This window comes from Orcinus orca, chromosome 1, assembly GCF_937001465.1.
Source record: "Orcinus orca chromosome 1, mOrcOrc1.1, whole genome shotgun sequence".
NCBI classification, from domain to species: Eukaryota; Metazoa; Chordata; class Mammalia; order Artiodactyla; family Delphinidae; genus Orcinus; species Orcinus orca.
The window spans coordinates 136797293-136822139 of record NC_064559.1 but is presented as its reverse complement, the minus strand read 5'-3'; the positions used below and the strand labels follow the sequence as shown (position 1 = coordinate 136822139).

General features: G+C 35.8%; 2 protein-coding genes across 3 annotated transcripts in view; both read left to right on the top strand.

The window, feature by feature from the left end:
- CLCA2 (chloride channel accessory 2) overlaps positions 1-11282 on the top strand; it is a 37491-nt gene extending 26209 nt beyond the window's left edge. For both annotated transcript variants that reach the window (XM_033432045.2, XM_004262983.3), the window contains 2 exons: positions 2589-2822; positions 10750-11282. In XM_033432045.2, coding sequence (XP_033287936.1) covers positions 2589-2822; positions 10750-11192 — 677 coding nt within the window. In that variant the 3' untranslated portion in view covers positions 11193-11282. The remainder of the gene's footprint in view (positions 1-2588; positions 2823-10749) is intronic.
- Positions 11283-21526: 10244 nt separating this feature from the next.
- CLCA1 (chloride channel accessory 1) overlaps positions 21527-24847 on the top strand; it is a 41649-nt gene continuing 38328 nt past the window's right edge. The window contains exon 1 of the mRNA XM_004262984.4: positions 21527-22101. The gene's annotated coding sequence lies outside the window, so the exon portion shown is untranslated. The remainder of the gene's footprint in view (positions 22102-24847) is intronic.

Genomic DNA, 24847 nt, shown 5'->3' with positions numbered 1-24847 from the left:
TTTGGACCATACCATGATTCTATATTTTTGTACTATATGTACTTTTCAGTAGAAAACAATAAAGATGCTATAGTGGATTTGCATCTCCTGATATTTTTAGTGTTGCCTTGAACACAATTTACTCTCACCTATATTTAAAATAATTTGGATTATTTCAAAACCAATATAAATCAATTTGCAAGGTAACATAGTTTTACTACAAAGATATGATTTTGTATCTAGATGTAATACTTCATTTCTAAGTAGATATTCCCTCTTTCATTTATACATCGAACATTTTTGAAGGCCTCCTAGGTGACAGGCTTAGTCCTAAGAACTTGGGATACCAGGTAGAATAAGACTTGATTCCTATCAAGGAGCTTGCAGGCTACTGACGGGTCTAGTATCTTTTTTAAAGCCATGAATTTAAAGGATGCAAATATCAACATCAAGTGTACACTGAGAATAGAAAAGTCATATTCAACTCTGCTTTTATCTGTGTACATCACATAGGCCCTTGATAGCACAGAAAGAAAACTTTAGATTTCCCTAGGCATGCCTACCTCACATAACATTCATTTATCAGCTCATTTTCAGGTGATGACCTTGAGAGTACACTGCATTGAAAAATGTGAGCTGCTCTGTTTTCACACCACCAAATCTCCGGGCACAGCAGCATCTACTTCCTTCCTCTCCTCCCTAGTGCCTCTGTTGGATCTGCTGTGGATTCCACCCAGCCTGCCTATCAAGGGTCCTTGAGAGCTCTCCCTTGCATGTCCTCTGAAGAGCATTCAAGCATGATTTATTACTTCCCATATTAAAAAAAATTTTGGTGGTTCCCCTTTAAGCTACTGTCCACCTGTCTACTCCCTGTCATCCAGTTCTTTGAAATTAAATCTAAATCTGCCGACTGTACCTTCTCACCTCCAGTTTACTACTCTGCTCACTGCAAGCAGACCTCCACCCACATCACTCCACTGGAATTGCTCTGGCCTTAGTCACCAATGACTACCTGCTCTTATATCCAAAGGATGCATTTCAGTCCTCATTTTACCTGACTCAGCAGTACCTGACACAGCTGATTGATTTCTCCTTTGCCATTTCCTGGTTTCTATGATACCACACTCTCCTGCTTACCTCTTATTCTCTGGAATTTTTATTCTCAGGCCCTTTTTCCAGCTTCTCTTTTTCTACCAAGCCTCTAAGTGTTGGCAGTTATCAAAGCTTAGTCTTAACCTTCTCTTCTCACTCTTCTATCTGGAGCCACGTTACCTGGGTTTGAAACCTAGTTCCTCCATTTACTAGCTGTGTGACTTTGGGCAAGTTACTTAGCCTCTGTGTGCTTCAGTTTCATCATCTGTAAAAATGGGGCAATAATTGTACTCTCCTCATAGCATTGCTGAAAAATTAAATAGTTGATAATATAAGGTACTTTAAAAAGTGCCTGACACATAGCAAGCACTTAGTAAATACTTTTTATTTTTATAGCTGAAATTCTTATTAGGTAATCTTATTAACCTATATGGCTTTAATAACATCTATAAGCCTATAACTTCCTAATTCATAGGTTCAAAATGATTAAATCTAGCTAAAACCTCTTCTTTGAGCTTAAAATCCATATCTAACTGGCTCCTTGACATCGTCAATTAGACGTTTTACAGGAATCACAAACCTTGTAACTTAAATAGCTAGTCTCCTCCCCATAGCCTGTTTCTCTTCCCATTTGCTCATTTTAGGAACCTGGGAGCTATTCTTTTTGTCCACCAACTTTCCCTTCTTCATCATTCCATATTCAAATCCAACAACAGCTTTTGCTGATTTTCTCTCCAAAATGCATCTCGAAATGCCTACTAGCCTCCTCTCCACTGCTATCACCCAACCCAAGCTACCATCTTCTCCTATCTGGACTGTTGCAGTGGCCTCATTGCTTCCTGTGCTAAAATCCATTCTCCACTGACAGCAGCCAGAGTGACCTGTCAGAGAGCAAATGTGATCATATCACTGCCCTGCTTCCCCACAGCATGTTTAAGATTAAACTCTAAAACCACTACAATGGCCCACGAGGTCCTACTTGAACTTCTCTCTCCTGTCTCATCTCAAACTATTCTCCTCCTTGCTTTAATTAAATTTTTCTAATTTGCAAAGCTCTTCTCCACACTTCAGAAGTTTTTACACAACCTCTTCCCTCTGCCGGAGATATTCTTAACCTCCGCTGTTTATCTGGCTGACTTCTATTCATCCTTTAGGAAATTGTTAAATATTACTCCCTTGATACCACTCTAAATTATATTACTGTGTTATTTCCTTTCATAGTACCCTTCCTTTTTTCCTTCTTACATTTATTACAATTTATAAATATATGTTTATAAATATGACTGTAAATTCCATGAGCAATACTGTTTTGTCTGTGATTGCTGGCATAGCATATGCCCTAAAAATATTTATTGAATGAATGAATGGATGAATGAATTGTTGAATAAACAAACTGTTATTCTAAAGATGTAGCAAAGGGAAAAAAAGTCTTAAAATGTCTCTCACTAATCTGCAAAAACAAGCTATTCAGGAGATGGTAACTTGTTGTTTTGGCTATTCTTTCTTTGGTGTCACAGGTAATATTCAGATGAATGCCCCAAGAAAATCGGTGGGCAGGAGAGAGGAAGAGCAAAAGTGGGGCTTTAGCCGAATAAGCTCAGGGGGTTCTTTCTTTGTGCTGGGTGTTCCAGCTGACCCACATCCTGATGTGTTTCCGCCATGCAAAATTATTGACCTGGAAGCTGTAAAATCAGAAGAAGAGGTGACTTTATCTTGGACAGCACCTGGAGAAGACTTTGATCAGGGCCAGGGTAGGTTTCTTGCTTTCATTACCTATTTTTCTACAAGGTGGCATTTCCAATAACTATGTCAGGGGTTAGTTGGGTAAAAAATAGCTTTGGGGGCTTACAGATGACAAAGCTGTAGAGGATTGCATGGAAAGCTTTGAGTTGCTGATAAGGCCCTGTATCCTGGAGTCTAGGAAGAGAATGTATCAGCTCCCCCAGGATTGACGAGGCCCTGGTAAACTGACTGACACTAATACAGAAAACTTTGTTGGAAACATAAATACCACACGTAACAGTGGTCTAGTCAGAAGCAATGGGTTCTGCTTTACAGAGCATGGACTTTCAAATACTGAAGGTGATTAGTTTTCTGAAGATTAGATGGTGTTTATTCAAAGGCTTACAAGTCAAGTTTAAGGGAATAATTCCCATAAGTCATGAAATACTTGGTGCCTTGTCCTCTCCTACTTCTGGTCATCATTTTTGTTAGGGAGGCTGGGACCAGTTCCCTGATTTGAAGCTTTCTAACCCTTGCTTGGGCATTGATGAGTTCCTTCGCTACTTTCCTTTTTCTAATGCTTTTATGCCAGCCTTCAGGCTTCCACCTACCTCATCTCTTGATCCCCACAGCAACTCAACAGAAAAAGTTTTCTAAAAGAATAACCTTTCCAACATCTTTGCCATTACCAGAACATGATTATCATTGATTACACTTTAATCTGATGCGTCTGATTGAGATTTCTGTAGGAACCAACCTTCTCTATTGAGAGCTAATTCATCAATATTGGTCAATAACAGTGACCACCTTGGGCCTTTCCCAGTCTTGCTTTCAACTTGGATCATCTTTTTCTGGCTTATAATTCTGTTTACTACTCTCTCCAGAAGACATCTTAGTTACAAATAATTATGCACTGCTGAGAAACAGTCAATATTGTAGTTTTGTCTTGAAATTCTGTTATCACAATGTCTCTTCTTGCCAGATAGGAAGGAAGTGAAACCTTTTTCATTCTAAATTAAGGATTTTCCTAATTTAAAGTTTGAAGATGTGAAACGATTGAAACTGTGGGATGGGCATATCACTTGTATAATGGAAACAGCTGTAACTTAACTTTAGAAAAAAAGTAGTTCCCACTCTGGCTATAAGTCCAGCTGTTTAATCTTTGGCAGGTTGCTTAAACTCTATTACCCTCAGTTGCATATGTGGAAAATAGGACTAAAACTATCTATTTCATAAAGTATTGTAAAGATGAACTGAGATGACATATAAAATAAAAAATGGAAGAGAAAGTGGGCCCAGTAAGTTTTCTGGGCTCCTGGTTTGCACTGCTAGAGAGTTCTCTAGCTTCTTATTTGAAGTAAGGAGCCACCAATACTCATTCCCATCTTTATGTAAAAGTAAGCATGGTGCCACCCAGTATTTTTCCTCTTTCCTCACTGCCTCAGAAGCACAGTTGTGTGTTAAAAGAGACAAACACAAGCTCAGACTCCCATTACTACTGGGAACTGTTTTTTTCAAGAGCTCTGGTGGTTTCAACTACACCACTGAATGAAGAGTAGAAAGAAAGTGAATGTGCAGTATCAGTGGTTATGAATGGCTTGAAAGGAAGAAATACAGCCAAATGGGACTTTAGTTTAGAATTGGTATTACAAAGGGTTTTAGAAGGGAAGAGAGGATTTCATACCTTCACATAAATGGCCCTGATAAGCAGTATGACTGAAGCAGATCAAGCTTGTTATAATGTGAAACCTCAAGTGACAAAAGATTGGGAGGCAGGGAATGGCTGGATGTGTATTAAGTTGCTGACATCACTCAGTCATAATTGACTTGATGACCCAGCAATGGCAAAATTGACCAATTAGCTATGAGTATACCAACTAGCAAGTAGGTGTCTGTTTAACTCATAAACATGTGCTTTCATCACCTCTTTTTTTTACAAATCGTTGTCTAGGAAGGTGTTATACTCTCCTCTATGGCCAGAGTTAGAAACAATAAGGGTATGTCTCTGGCTTTACAATTATGAAAAATTTGACTATTCTTAAAAACCTTATTAGCAATAAATGAACATCTCATATATGCACAAGCATATCAATGTATATCCAGTACCAGCTCTTCACCATATACAATATATTGTAAAAGATGACAAAGTACATGGAATAAGCAAAATATTACCAGATCATTATTATGTTTGGGAATGTATTTAGACAAGGCATTATGGAAATGGGTTATTTCCTTAGGTTTTCATTAAGAGTGTGGGTAAAATAACTTTTAAAACTGAGTACCAGGCATAATCTGTATTTCTGCTATAAAGTTAATTTCCTTTGTGTTTTCTCCAGAAATTAAAGTGAAAATATATTATTTACTAAGGAACTATTATGTGCCCAGCACAGTGGTAAACATTATATAAAAGTAATTTAAGATGGTATCACACTCCAAGAACTTATAATCCTAGGCTAAGAGAGAAAAGGCATAAAATGGTCAAAAAACTATTTTGTGTATTACACAGTGCCATTTGTATAATTCAGACCTTGGGAGCTACAGGTATTAAAAGGTTGTAGAGTGGGTGGAAGCAGAGCAAAGGCCAGTTTCTAATGCCAGGGGCCTGGGCAGAGCCTTTGGAGTAGTGACAGACCACAAAAAGCACCAATCTTGGGCCTCCTTCCTTGCACTCAGTAGCTTCCCTACGTGTCTAACAGCCTGACTTTCACACTGTTTCCTCTGATATCTTTTCATCTTGTTATACAACTGTCATTGAACATATTATCCTTACAAATTGTTGAAAATTTGCTGCTTCTGAAAAAGCTGTTCAATGACAGCAATTTTTTCCCATTTCCCCCACCCCCAACCCTCAGTTATGCTTATTGGATGGAAGAAGGCTCAATGTAGGAGAAATCTATAATAATCCTTAGGGGATGGTTTGGATTTCAAATGAAGAGAGGAAGTGGGAACTGTTCCCACTGGTAAAGATGGGGTCAAGTCTTTGATTCCCTCTGCATGTCCTCAATCCAAGCCCAGGGCTTTCCGTACTAGAAATTTATTGATAAAGATGCTAAGGAAAGTGTAAACCTTGGTAACTGGAAAAGTAGCAATTATTGGAAAATAGGAGACAGTGTAGCCTAATAGAAGGCTGTAGAGCATAGTGTTAGGGTATTAAGCTCTGGAATCAGACAGACCACGTTTTATCTGTGTAACTTAGGCAAGTTACTTAATTTCTCTAAACTTCTGGTTTCTAATCTGCAAAAGCAGATAGTGAGAGTACCCATCTCAGAGGGTTGTTGAGAGAATTGAATGAGAAAAGGCACAGAGAGGGATTAAAACAGTGTCTGGTCCATACTAAGTGCTCAGTAAATATCAGCATTTATAACATTTTGGAGCCTGAAGGGGTCTTAAAGATACACTAGTCTGACTCCCTTGTTTTAAATGTAAGGGAATGGCCCTGAGAGGTTAAGTGTCTTGCCCATGTCCTTAGAGCTACTTTCATGGCTGAAATATACTGGGAGTATAGAGGTAGAGGTCAAAACTAGAGATATAGCTAAGAGGTCAAAGATGCAGAACCAGCCCATTTTCTTTTTCACAGGGAGAAGGGGAAGACCACAACTATTGTAAATGGAAGGAAACCTTTCATGAATGTATGAGCTGAATTAGTTTGGAGTCTTTGTAGTTACACAGTTGTTCTGCATCATTTTTAATAGTTGTTCACAGTAGGAAGTATATGACATTTGGAGTTAGAAGAAATGAGTTCATTTCCCGCACTACAGCTTCCTAACTTGACCATGGACATCCCATTTAACCTCCTGAGTCCCAGTCTCTTTTATTTTAAAATGGGATGGTCAACTTCACAAAGGGAGAATTATGTATGTAGAAAATCTTTGTAAATGCTAAGGCTTATGGAATATTGTTTCATTATCCAGGAGACGACTCAGGGAGAGCCCCGTGGGGAGGGCTTCCTCCATAGAGAACAAGGGACATAGGAACAATGGACATGTTCCATTGTGAGTGTAGAGCAGATGGTCAGCCTAGCTTCTCATCCATATCTGTCCCATCGTATTTGAACCACAGTATAAAGCAACTCAAGTGGGTTCACTCAGAGGAAATTGGCTTATTGATAAATTTGAATATGAAGGTTATTTTGTTTTGACAACCTTCTTTAAGGGTGCTTTACTCTAATTACTACTCAGGAATAGAAACAGTCTCATTATTAAAACTTATTATAGATTTGGAAAATTCTCAAAACCTAGTCACTAGAATATTTTCATTGTTTAATTAAAACTCAGGATGTCTCATGGTTTTTATTCCTGAGAACAAAATCCTCCTTTGGAGCTGCTCCGTTCATTGTTGAATCTATTTTTAGCCATTTTAGATACGATTTATGATATTATTAGAGTGGGTTAGTACTACAGGTGGCTTTCTTTTTGCATCTAGCAATTATTTGTTACCAATAATTTTGTTTTTGAGTTGATAATACATTAATACAGTTTGAAAGCTCACAGCAGCACAACAATATGAATGTATTTAACACTGCTGAACTATACACTTTAAAAAATGGTAAATTTATGTTATACATATTTTGCCATAATTTTAAAGGTTCAAAACAGTATAAGGAAAATCAAAACAAAATTCTGCCCTCATCTACTCCAAATTTTGCAGTTCTGTAACATGCATTTTTCTTAATTTATCACAATCTGCTTTGAATTAATGTTATACCACTTCACATATAATGTGAGAATCTTTCAAAAGTATAATTCCATTTACCATCCTTTGTGGTCTTGCTGTCATATATTTTACCTCTACATTTGTTATAAGCCCCACATTGCATTGTTATGGCTTTTGTTTTAAACAATCAATCTTTGCCCAAGACAAAGAAACTTGCCTTTTAAAGAAATTTTAAAGAGGAAAAGAATTATCCTTTTTAGTTACTTGTATAGTATAGTTACCATATCTAGTCCTCTTCTTTTCTTCCTGGAGATCAGAATTTTTATCTAGCATCATTTCCTTTGTAGTTGAGGTCTTTGAGTAACAATTCTCTCAATATTAATTTTTCTGAAACATGTCCCTTAATTTTTAAAACACAGTTTCACTAGATGTAGCATTCTAGGGCAACAAGTGTTTCTTTCAGCACTTTAAATATATCATTTCATTGTCCTCTGGCCCCAATTTTTTTCTCATAAGTTAGCTATCATTCTTACTGTTGTTTTTCTGAGTATAAAGTGTCTTTTTTCCCTTCTGGCTGCTTTAAATTATTTTTCTTTATCTTTGGTGTTTAGCAGATTGACCATGATGTGACTCAGTGTGCTTTTCTGATGCTTATTCTGTTGGGGATCACTGAACTCTTTGAGTCTGTGGAGTGTTCTTTTAATCAAATTTAGAATATTTTCAGCTGATACATCTTCAAAAAATGTCTGCTCTAGTTTTATTCTTCTTTTCTTCCTGGGTAATATTTATATTATATAATATTATAGTACAGTATAGTATAGTATATCATATCATATCATCATACACACACACTAAGTGGATATATCAGTGGATCTTAAGGGTCACTGAGATTCTGTTCAATTTTTCTAACTATTTTTTAGCCCTTCAGTTTGGATGATTTTTTTTAATTTTCAAAAAATTAATTAATTAATTAATTTATTTTTGGCTGCATTGGGTCGTCGTTGCTGTGCGCAGGCTTTCTCTAGTTGCAGCAAGCGGGGGCTACTCTTCATTGTGGTGCGCGGGCTTCTCATTGTGGTGGCCTCTCTTATTGCAGAGCACAGGCTCCAGGTACACGGGCTTCAGTAGTTGTGGCATGTGGGCTTCAGTAGCTGTGGCTCACGGGCTCTAGAGTGCAGGCTCAGTAGTTGTGGCGCATGGGCCCATTTGCTCTGCAGCATGTGGGAAATTCCCAGACAAGGGCTCGAACCCGTGTCCCCAGAATTGGCAGGTAGATTCTTAACCACTGAGCCACCAAGGAAGTTCCTGTTTGGATGATTTTAATGGATGTGTCTTCAAGGTTACAAATTCTTTCTTCCATTGTGTCCAATCTGATATTAATCCTCTCAAATGAATTTTTTCATTGCATTTTTTTCAATTCTAGGATTTCTGTTTGCTTCCTTTTTAAAGTTTCCATATCTCTCCTCAAACTTTCCATCTCTTCATTCACTATATCCAGCTTGTCTTGTGTGTAGACCATTAACATACTCATCATGGTTATTTTAAGGTCCTTGTCTATTAATTTCAAATCTCAGTCATTTGTGACTGTTTTAATTTGCTGACATTTTTCTTGACTATATATCACATTTTCTGTTTCTTCACATGTCTAGTAACTTTTTATTGTATATTGGACATGTGGTAGTGAATTATAGACTCTGGACTTTGTTATATTCCCCTGAAGAGTTTTGAAATTTTCTAGTAGTTACCTTGGATCACGTGGAATTTGAGGAGGCTTTGTTTTACTTTTGTCTAGGGTTTGTCTATTTCAGTTTTGCTCTTAATCCTAGGGCATATCCCTTAATTCTGGGACACAATCTTTTTTCCTAAGGCACAGCTTTTCTAGTGTTTTAATGGACATCTCAAGATATTTACCAAGCTCCTCTGATGTGGCAAGACTCACACTCCAAACTCTATATCTCCCCTGTGGTGGGCACTGGCATAAAACTCTGCTCCATTTTTCAGCTGTCTAGCTGTTGTTTTCCCCTTGAGTCCTTGAATTTTCACCCACACATGTACAATTCAGAGGTCTTCCAATGATTTGAGAGAAGTTAATACACAGAGTTGGGGCTCATCCCTCTCTGGCTCCCTCAATTTTCAGCCACTCGGCAATCTCACACTCAGTCATCTGATTTTTAAAACCAAGAAGATAGTGGCTTTCTGTATCAGTTCCAGCTATCTGTACTGAAGTGGAAAGTGCCCTCGGAGGAAAAACTGTATAAACATGAGTCAGTCACAGCCTGGTTCTCTTCTTTTATGAGTTGTAACTCCTCTGGCTCCAGTTTGTTTTTATTCCCCTTTCTTTCTTCAGAGTTTATACTTGTTACCTGCTGGTGAGTTAGTCCAATAGAAACCACTCAACCATTACCAGAACTAAACTTTATCTTTGACTTAAGTTACAAATATTTTTGTCACTTAACATATATGTTTATATTTTGCTTAGGAGATTTTTCCCATGTAGAAAATTTTCATTTTATGTATATAAATTTATGGATTTTTATGTTTATGGCTTGTGAATTTTGAGTCTTAATTAGAGGGTCCTTTTCCACTTCAAGTTTATAAAGAAATTCATTCATTGTTTCCTACTAATTAATAGGTTTTTTTTACATCAAACTTTTTATTTACTTTGGAGTTTATCCTGAAGAATAAAGGTTTGCAGTATGGATCCTATTTTTTCCAGCTTTTTACCCAATTGTCATAACACCATTATCAAGAAATTTTTACTTTCCCCTATTAATTTGGGTTCTACCTCTATCATATACTAAATTCCTAAATGTATTTTGGTCTACTTTTATACATGAATCTATTCATGCACCAGTACTGCAGTTTTTCAGTTACTGAAGCATTACAGTGTTTTTACATCTGATAAAGTCAGTCCTTCCACTAAAAATTTGTTATTTTTTAACCTTATATGGCTAATCTTGCTTATTTATTTTCTATTTAAACTTTACAATAAGTTTGTTAAAATAGAAACTAGAGGCACTTTTAATAAAACCATGTAAAATTTACAAAATAACTTAGGGAAAAATAACATCTTTATTGTGTTGAATCTTGGTATTCAAAAACATAATAAAATTTTCCTCTTATTCAGGTTTTAGTATGAGTTCTTATGTAGTGTCTTAAAGTTTTGTTCACATTCATATTTCTTGCTTTGTTTATTCATAGGTATTTTGACTTTTTTGTTGCTATTGTCATTAAGCCATTTCTAATAAACTAGAAAGCTTACTCAAAATCACTTAACTTCCCATTTGTATTTTTTAATTTCAGCCAACAGCTATGAAATAAGAGTGAGTAAAAGTCTACAGAATATTCAAGATGACTTTAACAATGCCATTTTAGTGAATACATCAAAGTTAAATCCTCAGCAAGCTGGTACCAAGGAGATATTTACATTCTCATCAGAGCTTTTCACAAATGGACTTGAACATCAACCTGATGGAGAGATACAAAAAAGTCTCAGAATTTATGTGGCAATACGAGCAGTAGATAGGAACTCCTTAAAGTCTGCTGTATCTAATGTTGCTCAGGCATCTCTGTTGATTCCCCCAAATTCTGCTCCTGTATTTGCCAGAGATGATTTTATGTTGAAAGGAGTTTTGACAGCAATGGGTTTTATAGGAATCATTTGCCTCATCATAGTTGTAACACACTGTGTTTTAAACAGGAAAACGAGAGCAGACAAGAAAGAGAATGAAACAAAATTATTATGAACAAATGTGCAGAGTACTTTCCTTCTTAAATATAAGACCCATGGCTTTTGCACTTTACAAAAACAAGCCAATAAAGTCAAATTAACATCAGATTATTAAAAATGCTTTGAGTTTTTGTGTAGTATGGATCAGATTTTTACACGGTAATAGACAAAAAAATCTTTTATAACACTAATGGAGGCAGAAGGGAATTAGAAAACCTTTAAGCTTTGGCTATGGACAAAAAAATAAAAGTTATTCTCTAAGGTAATGTGTTTAAAGGCAAAGGTAATGGCAAAATTGAATCAGAGTCAATAAAAGCTTGTCTTATTGAAGACAAAAAGTAACCCACGTAGAGAAAAGGATGTTAGGCCTGAATGATATAGTATAACTATCTATGTGAAGCAATTGTTTAGTTGTATGATTAATTTTTAATTCCCCTTTATCTGTTCAGAACAGGTTGCTTGTTGATGACTAAAGATCAACCTGTATTTTACATATGAAGTGCCTATTGTAAAGTTCTTTACCTCTTTCCATTTGGTTAACTATACTACAGATAGATCCCACTGATAATGCTCAAAGAGATGTTGGTTCACTATAAGAGTTAACCTTAAAATGTAGGTATTATCCTTGTCCCCTGACACTGGTTTTATAACAGAGGCCTATTGAATTTATTGTTTATAACTTTCTACTCTTATCAAAGCAGCTCTCCAAGTTATTTGCCTTGGGTGGTATTCAAGGAAAATGGTTATAGTTCTCATAAGACTTTAGGTAAATAATGAAAGACATAGTTCTGAGCTTATTTTAACACATATCAATCCATACGCTATATAATTTTATTCAATTTCAAACAAAGAAGAGGTCACAGGGAGAGACTGACCTTTGGAAATTTTTAACTGATTCTGTTTTTTTTGTTTAAATAAGATTCCAGGAATCCTTTTCCCACAAAGGGTGATTTACCTACAGGTATTAACCTACAGGGGTGGAGGGTGACTACAGAGATGCAAGCACATGTCACAAGGAAATAAAAATTATCTTTTATTTAATTTTGCTCTTATTTTTTTAAAGATTACTGAGCAATAAAATCACATGCTTTGCATATTACAGAACTTAAAACTTTATTGGGTAAATACAAACAACAATGTGGAATAGAACTGCTTTATAACTAGGACCAACTAAGAATGACAATTAGATTAAGTTTTGGGGGGTGGGGAGGGAATTGTGGGGAGTTGGAACAAGAATGAAAAGAGGGCATGAAACCTTGAGGAAGAGACTCAGAGCAGTGCTGGGGAGTAAAATGACCAGCAAATACCTCTACCTAGGCTGCCTCCTTGCTGTTCATACTACATCCCAGGTCTGGCCTGTAACATGCTGAGTCTGGTAGTGCCTAAATTTTCACAGATTGGAACTTCAAGTCCCCACTTAGCAGTCAGTCCCTCCTCCCTCTATTGCCACTGAGCCTGGTAGCGTGGGATCTGCTTCTCTGTAGCTTCAATGGGCTGGTAAAATACTGAGATGGGGTGTGGTGGGCTTTAAGTCTTCAGATGTTTTCCTCATTTTATAGACAGGAACATGGAGAATTAACGGAGTAATCTAAAGCGTTGTGCTGGCTAAAGGCAGAGTATATAGGAGTAGAGTCAGGTTGTCATAATGCTCCTTCACTTCTGTCTATTTAAGAAGGTGTGGAAAGATGCCAGGGATTATGCCTAGAAATATTTAAATCTTCAAGGTTAATAAGCAGGAGAACAGGTCTAGGCTGAAGGAACAGGGCTTTTTCTTTTCTTTTCCTCCAATTTTGTCAGTATAGAAATGAACAAATGGCTTTAAGTCCAGAAATCAGTAAATTGGAAGAGGTAAGACTGAGATTAAGGATGTTAAAGTGATAAACTAAAATATATTATAGCAGAGTTGAAAGGGTGATCTCATCAAGTGAATAGGGTAAACAAGCTTCAGTGATTGTGAGGGACTGAAGCATTAGACAACAAGAAATATGTGGTAAATGTGGGAAGATAACTGATTTCGAGACCCCAGAAATCGTCAATAGAACAGAGCCACTGGAAAGGAGGTGACATTGATCCTGAACAAATGATAAGGAATAGAAATAGACAAGAGTTGGGTCAAAGAGAATGAGGAACTGTGAAGCACTGGTCACTAGTGGAATACCACATGAATAGTGACGTCACTGAAGATTTGATCCAAGATTGCAAGAGGAGGAAAAAATATGAGACAGATGCTCAGTTATCTGGTAGAGGAAAGAGAAGTCTAGGGATTGAAAGTGACACAGGCAAGTATTATTATTATCTTCACATGCCAGGATGGTGGTTGTTATCAGTATATAGAAATTTGTTCTGAAAATTGAGGACAATATCCCTTCCATTTTTACCCTATTCTTTTTATGGACGGTAAAAGAAAGTTAAATCTCAGTGGGAGAGAGATGATTTTTAGGAGATGAATTCACTGAGCAGATTGCTGTTTATGTGTGCAATGCTGACTGCTCCAAAAGTATGTTTGCACCTGCATGTTAGTACTAAAAAGCCTACCCAAAATTATTTTATTTGCTTTAGGCTTTGCCTTCTGCTATAATGTAATTATTTTGGAAGAGTTGGTCCCTAACTATATCATTTATTTAAAACAATGTGATAAATCAATGGCAGAGTTGCTCATATCAAACTAATCTTCTTGCTGATAACGGTAATAACTCTGGAAAAAATATAAAACACAGCTCTTTGAAGGCACTGGACACCAAGAAAAGCAGTTAGAACCTGGAGGAGTTATGACCCTTGAAAAAAGGAAAGCAATCTAGGTGAGATCCATATTTAACCAGCTTTTCCCCCAGAAGGCATTCCCAGTTTGCTCAGAGCATCTGGAAAGAGCTCAAGCAGAAAGCAGCTGTCTTACTGGGTTGAAAAGCCAGAAGTAAGAGTTCTGGGTTGCTAAAGCAGTGGAATATTGAGGGAGGAAATCCAAGGAAGGAAGTAACTACAAGAGAGAAGTTCCCAAATCTGCATCCTCTCAATCCTTGGATGAGTCCTAAACTGCAAAGGAATTTAATGGAAAATAAGAGCTTAGCACCTAAAAGAGCTGAACAGAGAGTTCAGCAACTGCCCAGTCCTGAGGAGAGAAAATTTAAGGTTCAACCTCACCCAAGTTTTTTTTTTTTGGTTTTAAAGTTTTTTATTGAAGTATAATATATATACAGACATGCACAAACTGTAAGTGTACAGATCAATAAATTATCACAAGTGAATATTCTCTGGTAATTACACCAAAATCAAGAAATAGAATATTGCCAGAATCTCAGAAACTTATATCTTAACCTCTTCCTGCAACTACCTCCTCCCCAATGTTTACCAAAGAATGACTTTCTAGCACCATGGCTTAGTTTTTGCCTGTTTTGAACTTCAGATAAATTCAATCATTTGGTATGTATTCTTTTGTGTCTGGCTCCTTTCATTCAACATTACATTAATGACATTCATCCACATTTTGTATACCAGTAGATATTATTTTTTATTGCGTATAATATTCCATTGCTTGGCTATACCAATATATTCATCCTTTCTATTATTGATAGGCTTTTGAGTAATAGCCAATTTGGAATATGATGAATAATTCTCCTGTGAACATTTTGTTACATATCTATTGGTATTGTGATTTCATTTTCTAAATCAAAGATTAAAATTGGTTGCACCAAAATACAACCTCGCCCAAGTTAGAGGGGGTGTTTATGTTTCCATTGAAACTCCAGATTAGGGGTAAGTATCATACCCACAGACTAAGTGTTATGCCCTAGAACCAAGGGCAAAACTGAAATAGATCTGTTCTGAAAAAGTCTAAAACCAAGTCTCTAGAGAACCAAGATTATATTCACCAATAATTAAGCTATTGCTAGAACATAACTCAGAGAAAGATAACATAATACAAAGCCTCTACAACATATCATCCACTATATAATAGAACATTAATAGACACGCTAACAAGCAGGAAATGTGTCCCATAATTAATAAGAATAAAAATCTGTCAATAAAAGATGATCCAAAAATGATCCATATTTGGAATTAGCAGATAATTAGTTTATAATAACATTATAAACAAGATAAAGAAATTACAGGAAAAGATAAATATAAGTGATGAATAGAGGAAGAAGTTCAGGAAAGATATGAAAGTCTTTAAAATGAAGCAAGTGAGAATCCTAAAAATTGAAAAATACAATGTATGTAAAAAAATTTGTAATGGATTAACAACAACAGACTGGTACTACAGAAGAAAGGATCATATGACTTGAAGATGTGAAAATAGAAAGCATCTAAACTGAAGCATTTCATTAAAAGAAAAGAAAAAGCCCAAATGACCTGTGTGATATTACATGTAAATGATTCCCAGAAGTAGAGGGAGGGACGATAAGGCATAAAAATATTCAAAGAAATATTGGATGAAATTTTTCCAAATTTGATTTAAACTACCAACCCACAGGTCTAAAATGCTCAGTGAACCTAAAATAGGATCTATACAAAGAAAATAACACCTAGGTATACCATAGGAAAGATGACTAACTACTCATCAGAAACAATTGAGACCAGAAAACAGTAAAATGACATCTTAGAGTGCTAAAAGAAACCAACACAGAACTCTATATTGAGCAAAGATATCTTTAAAAATGTAGGCAGATAAATAAAAGCTGAAATAATTTTCACCAGCAAGAAGTACCAAAGAAATGTCTTTAAGCTGAAGGAAAATGATGTCTGGTATAAATACAGATCTACAGCATGAAAGGAAGATCACTGGAAATGATAAATATGCAGATAATATAATACATTATTGGTTTTCTTTACTTAATGCCTTTAAAAGATGATAAATTATTTAAAGCAAAAATAAAAACAATGTATTATGGTATAAATAACATAAAGAAGTAAGATATATGACAAGAGCAGAATGGAAAGAAAGGTGACAAATGGAATTATCCTGTTTAAAGGTACTTACATCATACATACGATATTAATTCGAGGTAGACATAAATTAAGGATGCATATTATAACCCCTTTTGGCACCTATTAGTAACAGGGAAGGGTATATGTAAAAGGCTAATAAATGTGATAAAATGGAACATTAAGACTACCCAATTAATACAAAAGAAGATAAGGAAAGAGCAAGGAACAAAGAACAGAGGGGAATACAAAAAGCATATAGCAAGATGGTAGACTTAAAGCAGCTAAATTAATAATTATATTAAATATAAATGGACTAAACTCTTCAACTAAAAAGAGATTTTCAGACTTGATAATAAAGCAAGACCCAACTATATGGAATTTACAACAGATGAACTTTAAATATAAATACATAAGCACATACACCTGTGCTGTATGATTTCCCTCTCCAGTGAGTCTGCTTTTAGGAGCATGTTCTCGAGAGGATCATGAACTTCAGATCCGAAATTTTCTTAAAGCCTTCTAATATTACGGGAATTAATTACAGAAACTTAGAAGAAAAGTTATCAATAAAATTTGAGTTATCACAAAAATAAATAAATAAATAAATAAATAAATAAATAAATAAATAAATAAATACATAGAAATTGAAAGTGGGAAAAAGGAAAGTGGTATATCATGCAAACACCAAGCATAAAAAAAGCTGGTGTTAGTATATTATTATAGGACAGAATAGACCTCAAAAAAGGAGAGAAAAAGAGGAATCATTTCAACATAATAAAAAATTTCATCAAGAAGATATAGCAATCCTAAATGTGCATGTAGCTATTAATAGAGCTTCAAAATACCAGAAACAAAAACTGCCAGAATTAAGGGAGAAATAGACAAATCAACAAGCAAACTTGGAGATTTAAATCTCCCACTGTCAATCGTAGAGTAACTAGACAGAAAAATTCAGTAAGAATGGAGAATATGTGAACAACATTATCAACCAATTTGACCTTGACGTTTAAAAATACTACAAGCAACTAGTGCAGAATACATATCATTTTTAAGTGCTCATGTTTATGCTAGGCATAAAACACATCCCAGTATGCAGAGTCCAGAAATAGACTGACACACATATGGTCAATAGATTTTCCATAAAGGCATGTGCAAATCAATGGGTAGAGGCAAGTCAATGGGTAAAGAAGAGTTTTTTTTTAATAAATGATGTTGGAACAACTAGACATATGTTTGGGAAAGCAATTTTACTCCTACCTTGTAAAAATATAAATTCATGATGGATCATAGATATAAATATGAGTTAAGATATTAACTTCTAGAAAAAATATGAGAAAATATATTTACAAGTATAGTGTAGAAAGATTTCTTAGAACAGAGAAAACACTAAGCATAAGACAAAATAATAAGTTGGACTGCATCAAAACTAAATATCTGTGCTAATCAAAGGGCACCATTAATAATAAAAAGTTTAGCTACATTGGAAGAAAATATTCACAACAAATATATCTAACAAAGAAGTTATATTCAGAACATATAAAAATGTTATAAATCAGTAATAAAAAGACAAAGAACCCAATAAAAATGGGCAAAGGACTTAGACACTTGACAAGAGAGAATATATAAATAGCCAATAAGCACATACAAAGGCAATCAACACCTGAAACTAATATTGTAAATCAACTATACTTCAATTTATAAAAAAGCAATCAACACCATCAGTTATCAACAAATTGAAAATGATACCTATAAATGAAATACATCTTCATTCCCACTAGAACAACTAAATTATAAATATTGGCACTAAGAAATGTTGACAAGGATGTGAAGCAACTGTAATTTTTTTATACTGGTGAGTGTGCAACAACTTTGGAATACTGCCCGGCAGTTTCTTAAAAGTTATGCATATATCTAAACCATGACCCAGGTATTCCACTTCAAGAGAGATGAAAAGATATGTCCATCAAAAGGCTTGCTCAAGAATTTTTATAGCCACTTTATTCAAAATAGCCCCAAGCTGTAAAAAACAAAAGTTTCTATTAAAAGAATGGATAAAACAAAATTTTGCTATTTGTATGAATCCACAATGGCACACCACTCAGCAACAAAAAGAAATGAACAACTGATACATGCAACAGCATACCTGAAATCCCAAAAGCATTATGTTGAGCTAAAGAAGTCAGACTCAAAAGAGCACAGGCTGTATGATTCCATTTATTAAAAGTTCAAGAACAATACTAATCTCTGGATATAGAAATCATAATAGTGGTTGTCTCAGAGCAAACGTGTGAGCATTCACTGGAAAGCTTTCTGGAGCAATGAAAATGCTATAGGGATTGATTGCAATAGTGGTTGACTGGGTATGTATATCTTTGTCAAAATTCATTTACCTATTTGCAATTGATCTGTTCATTTTATTGCATTTACATGTTCCATCAAAAGAAACACTATGAATGAATTTATTGTATCTTTCCCTTTTAGCAAGCAATGGTTCTAGACCAGGAGTAATTTTACTCTCTCAGGTGACATTTGGCAATGTCATCTGACTACTTTGATTATCATAGTTTGGGGTATGATCTAGTGGGTAGAGGCCAGGGATGCTGCTAAACATCCTACCTGGCACCAGACAGCCCCCACAACAAAGAATTAGCCAAAAATGTCAATAGTGCCAAGATTGAGAAACCTTGCCTTATAGGGAGGAAGAGAAAGGCATCATTCATAAGGACATTTGACACCTGAATACAAGAAAAAGTGGCCTTAGTGAAGGGGAAAGGGGGAACAAAACTGAACCAGATTTAAATGAAGTAGAGAAGACAAAAAGAATAGAAAAAAATAGTTTAAATAAAGTGAAGATGGTCTATGTTAGAGGATTGAATTCATAAGGCTGGTAGAAAATCTAACTGATGAAAAATAAAGAAGGGGAATGGATATAAAGTTGGGAGGATGCTGCATTATGTGTTAAGATCTGTGTTATGATCTGTGAATGTAAAATACAGGGAAACAGGGAATAGAAGCAGAGGGGAAGTGAGATGAATAGTGGGCTCTGAAGAAATGAGAATCTGATTTAGTTTGCATTTACCATAGGAAGTAGAAAATGCACAGCTCAGGCACAAAGAGAGAGACAAAATAAGATATGAAAGTTAGGGATACAATTATAAAGTACATGATGATAGAGAGACAAGTACTCAAAGGCACAGAAACAGAAGCTCATATGCATGGAGGTAATTAGAGCTTGTCCCTAAAGGTCAAAAGAAATGCATCCTTCCATAAATCCCTCCTGCACTTAGACTACACAGCTCTTATCAGCAAGACGATAGCCTGGATGGGTGGAGAATGACCCAGATGGTGGCCAATTTTATCTCCCACTTCCTCTAGGCTACCTGCTGCTAAGCCTTATCGAAAAGCTGCTTTCTGGGAACACTTGTCTCGAGGGCACAAGAAAGAGGAAGCTATTCAGTACAGTGGGCAATTGCTTTCGATAGAAAGATATCCTTGGCTTATGAAACGGAAGCAATATAAATTAGTAAACATCCAAAAGGAACATTTAAAAAATTGGTATAACCTTACATCACACCAGTATAGGAAAGAAGAAGCAAGAGCATGAAGAAGATAAAAGAAAAAGAAGAGTGTGAAATGCAAGAGTAAAGAAAATTAGAAATTAAGAGTAGAAATTAAGAGTAGAAAAGACAGAACTACCACTCCAATGCTGACATGTTAGGATTTCTAAATGATAGTCTTTAGCCAATATTTTAGTTTTATGTATAAATTTATTTCAATTACAAAAGTAATTCATGCTATTATTAAAACTACAGATGTTTAAGTAAGAAGTGATAAACAAAATAGATGTTAAACAAATAAGCTTAATTATTCCTTTATTAATGGACATTTAGGTAGTTCTACTTCTTGCTATTATAAAGTATGCTTTGAGGGACAAATTATATTACCCTTGTACATATACTCTTATGCACCTGTGTGAGTTGTTCTTTGTATATATAATCTAGTGCACCTGTGTGAATCTATCTGCAGGGTAAATTCCTAGCATGGAGTTGCTATGTTGAAAGATACACACACTTAAATTTTGATGCATAGTTCCTTCCAAAGCATTTATACCAATTTTTATGTCATCAAAAATGTATGACTACCTGTTTCCTTATGGCCTTATTACCATTACTAAAGTAGGTAATGAACTAGGGGGTGGAAACAGGAGTCATATTGAAGTATTACATGGCAGAGAGCTTAAAACTACCTCTTAAACATCAATATCCTACAAATATACCTTGGTCATTCTTACTTGATGCCATCTAATGCAAAGCCCTGGCTTTCTCCATCTTGTTGGCTCCTCTCCAATTTTTCCCTTCAAGGCTAAGGTTTGGGCAAGTGGGAGTGAAGAAGAAGTGTAAAGATAAGATACTTTATTGAATAAATTCCATGTGCCAGGCATTGTGCTAACTGTGTTATATTAGTTTTTTTTTTAATTTTTCAATATTCAAAATACCAGTATACCATAGCTAATATCAATGAAAGTAGATTTGATGCAAGAGGTATTATTAGAGATAGAAAAAACTTTTTGTGATGATAATTATATAACAATCCTAAATTTGCCTGCACCAAGAACATAGCTTTAAAATATATAAAGCAGAAGTTGATAGAACTGAATAAAGGAAAAAGAAATAGACAAATTCACAATTATAATTGGAGATTTTAACACACCTCTCTCAGCAACTAAAAGAACAAGCAGCCAAGAAATTGGTAAGAAAAGAGACAATTTGAATAACATGATTAACTAACTTGGCCTAACATATATAAAACACTGTAACCCAACAACTACAGAATAAATATTTTTCTTGAAAGCACATGGAACATTTTACCAAAATAGACCATAAGCTGAGGCAAAAAATAAGACTCAACCAATTTCAAATGATTTAAGTCTTAGGGTATTCTTTCTGACTCTAGTGGAATTAAACTAGAAATCTATAATAGATTAACTAGAGACTCCCCAAGTGTTTGGAAATTAAGCAACACACTTCTTTTTATATAGCCCATAAATAAATAAATTCAAGAATTTATTCTAGGAATGTAAGAGGGATTTAACATTGAAAACTCAACCAGTGTAATTCCCCATATTAACAGAATAAAGAAAAAAATCACATGGTAATCTCAATAGATGCATAAAAAGCACTTGATAAAATTTAAAACCTATTTATGATTTTTAAAAAGAAAACTCTTAGCAAACTAGGAATACAAGGAGACTTTCTTAGTCTGATAAAGATATCTACAAAATATCTCTAGATAATATCATACTTAATGGCCAAATATAGGATGCTTTTTCACTTGGGATTGGGAACAAGAAAAAAGATACCCATTCTTTCCACCTGTATTCAGCGTTGTACTGGGGGGTCCTAGCTAGTGTAATAAGAGAAGGAAACAAAATAAAAAATATAAGATTGGAAAGGAAGAAGTAAACATGTTATTATTCACAGATGACATAATTATAAACACAAAATCCAAAAGAATCTACAAACTACCTGAAATAATGAATTTAGCAAGCTCCATGGATGAAAGGTCAGTACAAAAAAATCTAATATATTTCTATATACCAGCAATAAACAATCAGAAAATGAAATTTTATAAAAATACCATTTATAATAGCACCCCCAAAACTTTTAAAAACCACGGAAATAAATTTAATGAAAGGTGCAAAAGACTTTTACCCTTAAAACTATAAAACATGGTTGAGATCAAGTAAATAAACTTAAAATGAAGAGATATGCCAGGTCCATGGATTGAAAGACTCAATATTATAAACAAGTCAATTCTTTCCAAACTGATGTATAATTTTTTTTTTTTTTTTTTTTAGGTAAGATGTGGACTTACTTAGAGAGATACACATTCCATAGAATGCAGTCCATCTCAAAAAGGCAAGAATGACCTTGGGAGAAATAAATACACTCTACCGACAGAGTGTGGGCCATCTCAGAAGGCGAGAGGCCCCGAAGTATGAGGTGGTTAGTTTTTACGGGCTGGGTAATTGCATAGGCTAATGAGTGGAGGATTATTCCAACTATTTTGGAGAAGGGGTAGAGATTTCCAGGAACTGCGCCACCGCCCACTTTTTGGCCTTTTATGGTTGACCTCAGAACTGTCATGGCACTGATGGGTGTGTCATTTAGCTAATGTATTACAATGAGCGTATAAATTTAATGTGATCCAGTCAAATCCAGGAGTTTTTTTCTGGTAGAATTTCCAAGATGATCCTAAATTTTATATTTAAATGCAAAGGACCAAAAATAGCCAAAATAATCTTGAAATAAGAAAAACAAATCTGGAGTGTTTATATTACCAGATATCAAGACTTACAAACCAGCAGTAACTAAGACAATATGGTATTGAGGTAAGCCTGGTCATATAGACCAATAGAACAGAATAGAGTCCAGAAACAGACCTGCACACTTGCAGTCAACTCATTCACAACAAAAGCACAACTGCAATTCAGTGGGGGGGAATGATGGTCCTTTCAATAAATGATCTGCATGTATTGCTATCCAGAGAGGAAAACAAAACAAAAATCTTGAATTTTACCTCACACTATACACACAAAAATAATTTGAGATACATCACAAACCTAATTGTGAAAGATAAGACAATAAAGCTCTAGAATAGAATATTGTATAACATCTTCATGAACTTGGGAAAATTGTCTTAAATATGACCCCAAAAACAATACCCATAAAATAAAAAATTAAATTGAATTCCATTAAAGTTAAGAACCTCTGTTCGTCCAAGAGACCCATTAAGGCAAGCCACCTACTGGGAAAAGATATTTGCAATACATACATCCAATAAAGAACTCAATACCCAGAACATATAAAGAATTCCTCTAGATCAACAAGGAAAATACTAACCTGATTAAAAATTGGGCAAAAAGACTTGGAAAGGCACTTCATAACAGAGGATATCCAAATGACCAGTAATTATATGAAAAGGTGTATAACAAAATTGGTTATCAGGGAAAATGCAAATTAAAATCACAGTACTATATGATTATACCCCACGCAGAGTGGACAAAATTGTAAAGAGCAGCAGTACCCTGTACTGGTAGAAATGTGGATCAATACAACAATTTTGAAAAGTATTTGGCCGATCGACAATGGCTAGACATACATATACCCTGTGACCCAACAATTCCACTCTTGGTATGTACCCAACTGAAGTCAATGCTTATGTCTATGGCAGTGTTATATAAAATAGCCCCAAACAGGAAATAATCCAAATGTTCATCAAAAGCAGTAAGTAAATTGTGGTATATTTTTACAAAGAAATACAATGGAAAAAGAACATATTACTGCTACACACAACAACATGGCTGAATTTCACGCAGAAAATGTTACGTGAAAGTAGCCAAACACAAGAGGGCATACTTATATTTCTGTTTATATAAAGTACACAAACAGGTAAAATTAATCAGCGTGGCGTTGGAGGTCAGTATCGCAATTACCATTTGGAGGTTTTTGACTAGAAGGGAATACAACGAAGACTTCTGGGATGTTGGAAATATAAACTTTGGTGAAAGTTTGTCTCTCAGGGTGCTAACTCCCTGCACCTCTGGTTTGTGTCATTTGGCCCATCTGCACTGCCTCTGACAAAGTCGGATCCCAGGTGCCATGGGGTGATGCTTTATGTGAGCCAAAGCCTCTGTGAATTTGTTTAGGCTGAACTTGGGCACCAGAGAGAGTGGGGCTGCCACCACACCCTGTCCAGTGGAGGCCATGCTAAACTCCGCCCTCTCCCTGGGGAAGCAAAGAGCCAGTGGTGTTAGGAGATGAGGCAACCGAGGCAGCAGCAAGGACTCTCCACTGAGGGAGCAGCCAAGGCCCAGCCAGCAGGGAAGGCCACACAAAATATGAGGAGGCACCTAATCTGGATCTGTCATACCGGTGACCCCTGTCATAGGCACCTGCACCAGCCACAGCCCGGCAAGGGCAAGGCAACTAAAGGCTCAGACCTCTCAGTAAGGAAAGGCTGGGTTATACCAACAGGAAAAAAACCAAACAAACACAGATCAGTCAAAATGCTGGCTAAAAATGAGGGCAATTGGTGATGAAGGAAGGAGATAATACATATCTATAATGGCCTTGAGACCAGCTATAGCAGCAGGCACTGTGATTTATTTCAATAACTCTGTCGCTTTGGGTATTTTAGGAGATTGCACTTGGCCAGCACTTCGAAGGAGATTCTATGAATGATTCTATGAGAGGGCTTGTACCCTCTCTCAGGGAAAAAGTGAGACAGCTTGTGCTGCCAATTCCAGCCCCCAATTCCAGCCTTAACTTATAATATTGGAGCTAGATAGAATGAAAGGACGTGAATGGATCTGAGCAGTTCAAGAAGTAAATTGTATTGAACTCATCTTATTGAAGCTCCTTAGGGTTGTTTGGCCCCACCTGTCCGCCTGACCCAATGGGCACTTACTCCTCCTCAGTCACTACCTACTCCTTGTAGGCCCAAGTGGTTCTACTACCAGAGGTCAACAGGCACCACCTGGAATCTTTGGCTCTTTATACACCACAGGGCATAGGATTTTCTTTCCAAGCAGCTGCTGAATGGGCTGGGTGACACAGCCAGAAGGGTGATCACCTGTAGGAGATGAGAAGGGGCCAAACACTTTTCCTTCCTCCTATAGCCCATTAGGAGACATCCCAGAAAGCAGGGCAGGTGCACCTGCAGGGTGGCCTGCTGGGTCTGTTTACT